The 8,844-nt window shown below is 32.2% G+C and overlaps 1 protein-coding gene and 1 long non-coding RNA gene across 3 annotated transcripts; both read left to right on the forward strand.

The window, feature by feature from the left end:
• Nucleotides 1-300: 300 nt before the first annotated feature.
• On the forward strand, nt 301-2,512 carry LOC120255311. 2 transcript variants are annotated; one of them, XM_039263155.1, is made up of 5 exons: nt 301-417; nt 717-822; nt 924-996; nt 1,329-1,400; nt 1,978-2,512. In XM_039263155.1, the coding sequence occupies exons 1-5, from the start codon at nt 378-380 to the stop codon at nt 2,305-2,307; spliced, it is 621 nt and encodes a 206-aa protein (XP_039119089.1). In that variant the 5' UTR covers nt 301-377; the 3' UTR covers nt 2,308-2,512. The 2 variants fall into 2 exon arrangements, with proteins under 2 accessions (XP_039119089.1, XP_039119088.1); XM_039263154.1 differs by having other exon boundaries at nt 308-417; nt 696-822.
• A 2,730-nt stretch (nt 2,513-5,242) lies between these two features.
• Nucleotides 5,243-7,077, forward strand: LOC120255312. The gene is made up of 3 exons (XR_005534965.1): nt 5,243-5,323; nt 5,781-5,987; nt 6,892-7,077. It is a non-coding gene; the product is annotated as an uncharacterized LOC120255312 (long non-coding RNA).
• The last annotated feature ends 1,767 nt before the right edge of the window (nt 7,078-8,844 follow it).

The raw sequence follows: 8,844 nt of genomic DNA on the forward strand, positions 1-8,844 counted from the left end.
AAATTCCATTTGCGCATACAATTTATTAATTTATTTATTGTAATAATATAATTTTATTTTTGTTTTTATTTTGACCATTGACCGGTTGAGCTTGATGCATGGTAGTTGAAGAGAAAGAGGCGGGAAGAGGAAGCCGAACAATCCCCAAGGTGTTCGATCTTATGCCTCAAAGAAATACCTCCCTTTGAAAGCAAGCCTGCAGCAATAGGATGCCAAATTCTTTAAGCAAACAAAGTGAATTACTGATGCACGCCATGTGTAATTCTATTCCATAATCACTCTCTATATAACATCCTCTCAATTGCTGATCATGTTATCAGGTTTTCTCTGAGTTTTCTTGTTATTTAATCCTCAGGAACACAACTCGGAGGATCCTCATGGGCCAAGTTGTTGGAGGACTCTGGGACACAGTTCAAGGCAAACAAACATCCTTTCTTCTTTTTCTATCTATCTATCTATATATATATATATATATTCAATCAAGCAACCAAATAGTTCATATATATCTTTGGAGCATAGTTTTACATAGCATGCATTCCTGTTTTTTTGCTAGGCAGAGGGAATTGTAGAGATAACAAACTGTAACATGGTCTCACTTTGCTAGTGCTTTATTTTTGGATTAATGCTAAACATTTGAATTGGTTGGTTTCCGAGATAATTTCTTATTTTCCCTGTTTTATTCTATGTTCTGGAAGAGATTTATCTTATGTCTTCAGGCAAGGGGTATGTGAAAAGAACATGTGACAAAGTGTTCAATGAGCTTGTAGATAGAGGGCAGCTTCCATTATCTAAATTACATCTTGCTACCTTGATGGTTTACAGGTGAAGACAGTGAAGTCTTTTCATCTATTTTATTATCATATATATTAATTTTTGGTAGTAAGAATCTCATTGATACACTGATACTGATTTCTTTGTTGCAGTGCTGTGAACAAGCAATATCTTTCTCCTTATAAAGAACCTCCCACCATTCAAATGGTTGAGAAAAAAATAAAGGTACAAAGATCTTCAGAGTTTTCATGTTCTTTTGCATATGAACTCATTTGTAGTGTGATTTGAATGTTTTTAGCATGTGAAATTTTGTTCAGAGTTCATGTGTACACAGTCCAAAGCATTTAGTTTTGTGTGAATAGATTAAAATTGCAGCATGAAATTAAGATACTCAACTATTAGACAATGCACATTGCACACTATCTGTCTTAGATGGCATGAAATATTCCTGGTATAAAGATTTAAAACAACTGAGCCACTCTTTGATTTGCACTTTTTTTTTTCAGTTATTACTCTCATACTGAACTGTTTTTGGATTGGCTTTATCATGAATGCAGCAAATTTCACTTACTCCAATCAAATCCCCCCATGCTGATGAGCCCTCAACAGAAACAAAGGCATCATTGGTGGTAAACAAATTTAAGCAATTGCTTTAAGCCGCTAATTGTTTTAACCCTTCATCTTTAAAATTTTTTTTTTTAAATAATAATTTTAAAAACTTAAAATTTTGAAGGTCTCCAAATAATTATTGTAATATAAAAATATTTTAATTTAATATTTAGTGAATGTTATATATAATCTTTGCTAACTTTAAGATTTAAATAATATTGTAAAATAGTAAATATTTTTCATTTTAATGCTTAATCAACAATCTCATATTTTTTCTACCTAATTTTTTAAATTTTATTTTGATCCTACATAATGGTTTTTAATGCATCTGTTTCTCTAAATTTAATATAATATTTATTTATTTTAATTTTAAATAAGAGATTTTGTAGTTTTTATATTAATGTATATTTTTATTTGGTTACATTTTTGTTTTGTTAGGGTTTATTTATAAATTTAAAATATATCCCGCCAACATAAGTTCAGTAGTAAGTAAAAAAATAAACAAACATCTTAAATAGGTATTCATTGAAATTAAATTTTATTTAAATTTAAATTTTTATTTAAATTAGAGGATTTTATTCTAAAATTATGTTTTAGGCCAGTGAACCGCACTCGACCGTTGTGGCAATGCTCAATGAACCATTAACGGCTGCTACTGATGTGTCCTCAACAAAAATAGAGCCATCAATATCCATCGAGCAATTCTATGAGATAATCTTAGAGTGGCTTAAGAAAGACTTGAGGATTGTTCTTGCAAACAAGGTACTGCTTGCACTTTTGGGAGCCCCTGCATTGTCCATAATGACAAAAAGTGCAGCAAAAAGAGTGCCCAGGATCAACCATGTTGTGGAGAAGGTGCCTACTCCTGTCCTCATTCCTGCTTATGCTGCTGGCATTGTTCTTCTTCAAGATGTCAGGTTGGGGTAGAAGATACAAATTAAGAGCAAGATATTCATGTTAATTATTGAAGTGCTAACTTTGGGTCAAATACTCACTCTACCTCTATATGATGACTATCATGACGTTGTGTGTGTGAATTCTGGTTCAACTTGAACTTAATCAGCAGTAATAATAAAAAATCTCCTTGTAATTAAACTATCTGAACAAATAAAGTCAAAGGGTGTTTAAGATAGATAGCTTCTAGTTGTTGGTATTCCTGCAAGTGTGATTGCCAACTCATGTGCTCCGTAGTACATAAAGACCAGGGCACAATGTCACTCGTTTACAGAAAACTACCAAACTCCATTGCTAATCATTCAATATAATTTTAAAGCAAAGATACTAGTCTGTTATTCATTCATATTACCTGCAGATGGTTTATTATTATTCTTATTTATTATTATTATTATTATTATTTTTATAAAAGTCGACAAGATAAAGCAAAGAAAAAATGGTGACCCTCGCTTTATTTTTTGTACTCATTGCTTTTCCTTTTAATAAATTCTGTGGTTTTTTCACTTTTTATCAGAAAAAAATGGAGTGCCAGGTCACTGCATTACGGTGGTTTAATTACTCTCATAAAGATAAATTTCTCATTATTCAACCATAGAGGGAGAACTAAAAATTTATCCGGTTTTTTAAAAATTTATATTCACTTGAAATAAAACAATTAAATAGAGTTTTTTTTAAATGAATACTAACGAGAGGGTTCTAAACAAGGCAGGGAAATGCATAACATTTATTATTAAAGAGTACTTTTTTTAATTCGCTCATCCTAATTTTAATAATATCTGATTTATCCTTTTTTATATGAAAAATTTATATAATTTTTCAGGATGTGGATCAACAACATAAAAAAAAAAAAACTAAATAAAAACTAAAAAGAACAAAATTTTCCGTCAATTTAAAAAAGAAATATACAGTAAAACAAATATATACTTCATATTAATTCTATCCCCCAAATCTCCTATTCATCCAATTTCTTCCGGAGTAGACATTTGGCAAGATATTATTAGTATATCCAAGATATTATTAGTAAATAATAAATATTTGTAAAATTGATTGATGGTTGCTATTTTAATTGATTGATGGGGTGTTTTGATTTTTCCAATCTTATCGAATCTCATCCAACGGCCAGTATTAAAAAGTTAACAAACACAATCCACTTATCACCCACATAGCCAATAAACACTAGACAAATGGCATTTCAAGAGCGAGCACACCTACCCGATTGGGTTTCTCGAAGAGAGGCGCCGGGCTCTCTCCTCCATCCCTTCTCCACCTTCCTCCCTTTTCTATGGTTTTTAAATTTTTAGAAGCCGTCACCTTCTTCTCGCCATCTTCGCCTCCGTGACCCTTTCTTCCACCTTCTCTCCTCTCTCTGCAGCCAATGATCTCGACCTTCACCGCAGTACAACTCCATCTCCGACGGCTCTGAGCTTTTTCTCCATCCCCCGGCTTTCCTCATACCATCCATGTCACCCTGCTTCTCAACTCCCGAAGTCTTCGACTCCCATCATACTCGGCCCGAGCTCGAAGCCGAGCTTTCCAACCATCGCACCATCGTCACGGCGGAGCGTATAAAGGAGCTAGCTTTCTGGTTGGAGAACTTCGGCGAAGGTTTTATTTGGGCGGTTGGGTCCGGCGAGGTGGTGGAGTGGATTCCGGAGGGGTTTGAGAAGAGAGTTCAAAGATTGGCATCCATTTAAATCCCCCCATGGGGTCTCGGTTCTCCAAGCTGAGAACTTGCTTTGTTAGGGGCTCTTACAATAATGTTACCGTGTCTTTGGAGACGCCCGGATGTTGGTGAGTTTTTATGAGTTGGTTTTGGGTGTTTTTTCGGTGTGTTGGAGCTTTGGTGATTGATGGTTGTGTTTGCAGAGAGTGAAGGTGAAGAGTGATGGGGATGCCGGTGTTCCGGAGTATTCTTTTGAGCTGACTCCCGACGCTACATTTGGGTTTCGTGTAGAGAACATTAGTGTCCGAGCATAGGGAGAAGGCGCCTAATGTAGTGTACAAGGAGAAGTTAGATGCTAGCCGCAGATTCTGTCATAAGCGGTTCAATCATCGCTGCATGGCTCCGATCCTCGCCAGTTCTTGGTAATTGATATTCGACTCTGCTTTTGTTAATATATGGTCTTCTAGAAGTGCTCTGTTTGTTTGCTGTGAATTAAAGTTTTTCACATTTAGATAGCACTAGGCTCACCGGCATTGTTTGTCTTTTTGCATGCAAATGAAATTCTATTCAGCTTTACATGAGTGCCTATTGTGAGAGGGAGACCGTAGGGTCTGTTACTGTCACTGTCTCTTCTTTTGATCATATATACATGACACCATTCTAAATCATCTTTGCTTCATCTTTGCAAGTGAGTTGGTACATTGCTAATCGTCTGGTTCAACTCGATTTTTACCTTTGCCCCCAATAGTTTTTGTAACTCTTGCGATGAGAATGAGTTTTGATTGTGTGTTATTAAAATCAAACCTGATTTGTCATATTTGCTTAGCCATCTTACTAATCTAAGATTTCCTTGCTTTAGGAAGAAAGCGAGATCTGTTGGTCAACTTAGAAGCCAAAGATTGGCAAATTTACTTGGGCTGCTCTGCTGTGAAAAGGCGAAGAGAGGTTGCTTATTGCTGAATATATGCCCAATGATACTCTTGCTAAGCACCTTTTTCATTGTAAGATTATTCTTAATCCGACAACTGATTATCTTTTGTATGCTCGCCACAGTGTTACCAATTTGGATTTTTATTACTGCTTTTAGCAAAATGCAGAACTGTTGTTCAAAAAGCAAAGGTTATTGAGCATATTTTTAGATTAAACACTGCCATGAATCAATTTTGTTTGTCTGCTCTATTGTATAAATTCCAAGTTGCATGAAGGTTGTGTATAATGATTTGAACTCTCGAGATGCTACACGGGTGGGAAGCACAACCTATGAAATGGCCTATGCGATTGAGGGTGGTGCTTTATCTCGCCCTCTAGGCATATGCTGAAAACCAGGTTTTTAGCTAAACTTTGCATCTTTATCTTTACAATCTTCACTGGATTTGGTTTGAGTTCCTGGATTTAGATATCCAGAATCCCTGTATTTGGTTTACAGTGCATCAATTAGTAGCACCTGATTTTGGATATCATTTAATAAGGAAAATATCTGCATGCGTATAGCATTGTTATTGCAACAATACTGATTATAAATTTGTTGGTTGTATAAATATTTAGTTAATTTAGCATATGTTTGTTAGCTTATGAACAGGACTATTATCCTATTATATGCTACTGTAATTCACTCTGCATAAATGGCATAATTTTTCTTTTTCTTTATTTTGTTATTGTGCTTCAAGATTGAAAATCCTGAAATTCTTATTCTCACTTGATGGAGGCCGCCATTATTGTTCAATTAATTCTTTGTTATATATATATATATATAATTATGTTTATGAGTGTGGTGTGTTTATAGGTCCTGGATGTTCATATGTCGAGTATGGATCAACAGTGGAACTAGGACCTCTTAAAGTTAAGAGGAATGAGAAAGTTATGCAGGTATACCATTATAATTTTTATTTATTTATTTCTGTAGGTTTCAACTTTGCTATGCTAGATGGAGAACAGACAGTAATCCTCATGCCATTGAACATGGATGATATGAGACAAGCTGGAAAATCAGGTTATTGTTACCTGTAGGCTAAAATATTTAGATTTTGATGAGGATATGGTCTGATATGTGAAGCATGAACAGAAAAGAAAAGGTGTTCCATCAATGCATGTGATTTAGACATGTGAGGAAAAAGATAAAATTTAAAAATGTTTGATGTGATTTTTGGCAGATTTATTAGCCACTATTGTTGACATTCTAAGCTATTGTACATACTTTGTTACAAATTAGGTTGTGTCAGAGGTTTTTTTTATGCTTGACCTAAATTGTTGACATTTTGGTTACAAATGTCAGAGATTTTTTGTAATGCAGCCATATTTACTAACATGCTTGAACCTAAACTGTTGACATTTTGGTTACAAATGTCAGTAATTTTTTTGACTTTTGCCACACTGATACATTTTTTTTTACAAAAAAAACATTTCATCACTTATAAAATGGTGTGAGTGCATTATAACTCATTGCATTCCGAATTGAGTCCATCCTTCATTCAGAAAACCAGATAAATTTTATAATTAATAAGTTAATAATGTTAAGAAATACATATGCTATGTTCTTCATTCATGAGCAACTTAATAATGTTAAGAAATGCAATGGGTTTGCATCCCATATTAGAGCATGATGTTTTTCATGATTGAAAATTAACTTGAAGGTTAGCTTACCAGCTTGAAAGGACTTTGATAAAAAAAAAAAAATAGTTAATTATTATTATTTTTGTGTGTATATATAGGAAAAGGTGTATATATATTGACTTTTATAGATATTAGAACATTAAATGCTTACTGGGATCTATTCAACCAGCTTCAGGACCCATGATCTATGAACATGGTGGTCATGCAAGTTTTTGTTGTTTTGTGAAGGAGGTAAAAGTTGGTGATACATGATACTCATTTTTTTTTTGTTTTTTGGTGCACAGTGCTGCTGGCAAACAGTTCTACACCACGAAATTAGGTATCTTAATCCTCTCTCTCTCTTTCTCTCTCTCTCTCTCTCTCACTCTCACTCTCATGGTCTGACTCTTTGAAATTTTGCATTTGTTTTTAGTCATTCCACTTTGTAGATGAATCAAAGCACTTATTGAATGACCATGTTTTATTTCTAATTTATAGCTATTATTTAAATGCAAGAGGTTATTTAGATCAAAATGATTTCTTCTTTCATTATTATGCCTGATACTGCAATGTGCGAGTTCTTTTGATTGCTATACAAACCAGCTCAATGTCATCAGTAATTTATTGGCTTTAAAAACATGTCTTCTCCTTTATTTCTCACTTCAATAGAATATAATATTTATATTAAAAACATAAGATAATTTCCTCTGTTATAATGAAATTGAGTTTTCGCTTCAATTACGTTATTAAATAATCTATACTTTCTTATTAAAAATAATGTGATATAGAAATTTGGTTATTATTGTACTACAGAAATAATTTCCTAGTAAAAATTTGATTTTCATATGATGACTATCCAAATTTGAAGTAATATAAAATTGTATTTTTATATATAAATAAACAATTATGACATTTATTTATATTAATTGCATAAAAATATAAAATGCCAAGTATATTAGGAAAATATATAGAAACATAAACATATATAAAATGCTGCCATTTATTTATGTTATATCTAATTTCATTAAAAAGAAAGCCATATATTGAGATACATGTACAAATACTAGCTTAATTTCATAGTGACATGCATTAAATTAATGCATAGACATCATGTTTCCTAGGGAAGAGCATGCTGTTTGGAGATATACGAGGCAAAGCATTTGTTGCTCAAGCACTCACTCCCTTCTCTCTCTCTCTCCATCTCTCTCTCTATATATAACCAATTTGAAAAATATAGAAATAAATGACTATAATTAGATTACCTTAAAACCCACCTCGCCACATTTCTATAAAAATCCTCTATCTTGGCCTCCGCTTCATATGGCACTTTATTATTTTCTAATAAATTTACTACTCTAGGTAAAAATAATAAACTTTTAACAAAACATCACGAAAATTCATTATTTGGTTTAATAACATCTAACCCATTACTTAGTCTATATATATATATATATATTATCACAATCCCTACTACTTATACTTACTCCCTCTCTATATGTCTATCTATTTATCCACTTGCTCTATCTATCCTCTATCTATATATTTTAATATAAACTAAAAATATAACTCTAAATTTTATTGGTTGTTATAAAAATTGTCAATTTGTTAGTACTACATCATAATATGTATATAGCGTTAAAAACTCATAAATTCAAAAATGCTAGAAATATTTAATATATTATGATATATATATAAATACAATAAATTATGTTATAAATATAATATATGATTCTTTTATATATATATATACAAACTTGATTTAACATTTATTATTTCTAAAATACACTTTCATTTCCATTTATATAAAGTCATCTTAATAAAATCTAAATTATCTAATTCATTGAAATAAATAACAAATAAAATCTATATATATATATATATATTATAAAAGTAGAGACAAAACAACCAATTATTAAATAAAGAAAGCATGCATGCTAATAATAAAACCACCAAGATAAAACTAAACAATAAAAAAGACCACATCACGCTTCAATAACAAGTCTCTTTGCTTCCATATTAGAACAGGTTCAGCTAGCAACTAGCCCCAGAACATAATCGACAAAGAGATTACCGGATTTTGTTTTCTCCTTTCAATCCAAAAATCATCATTTATACATTACGATAACATTAATAATATCCCAAGTTTTTTGATAGCTGACGCCGCCAATCATCGACCTTTATCCTGCCAGAATCAGACACCATGAATTCATTAAACTTCATAATCAGAAAGTGTGATTTTAGTATTTATGTCACAAATT

The sequence above is a fragment of the Dioscorea cayenensis genome, unplaced genomic scaffold (assembly GCF_009730915.1).
Source record: "Dioscorea cayenensis subsp. rotundata cultivar TDr96_F1 unplaced genomic scaffold, TDr96_F1_v2_PseudoChromosome.rev07_lg8_w22 25.fasta BLBR01000940.1, whole genome shotgun sequence".
Lineage (NCBI taxonomy): Eukaryota > Viridiplantae > Streptophyta > Magnoliopsida > Dioscoreales > Dioscoreaceae > Dioscorea > Dioscorea cayenensis.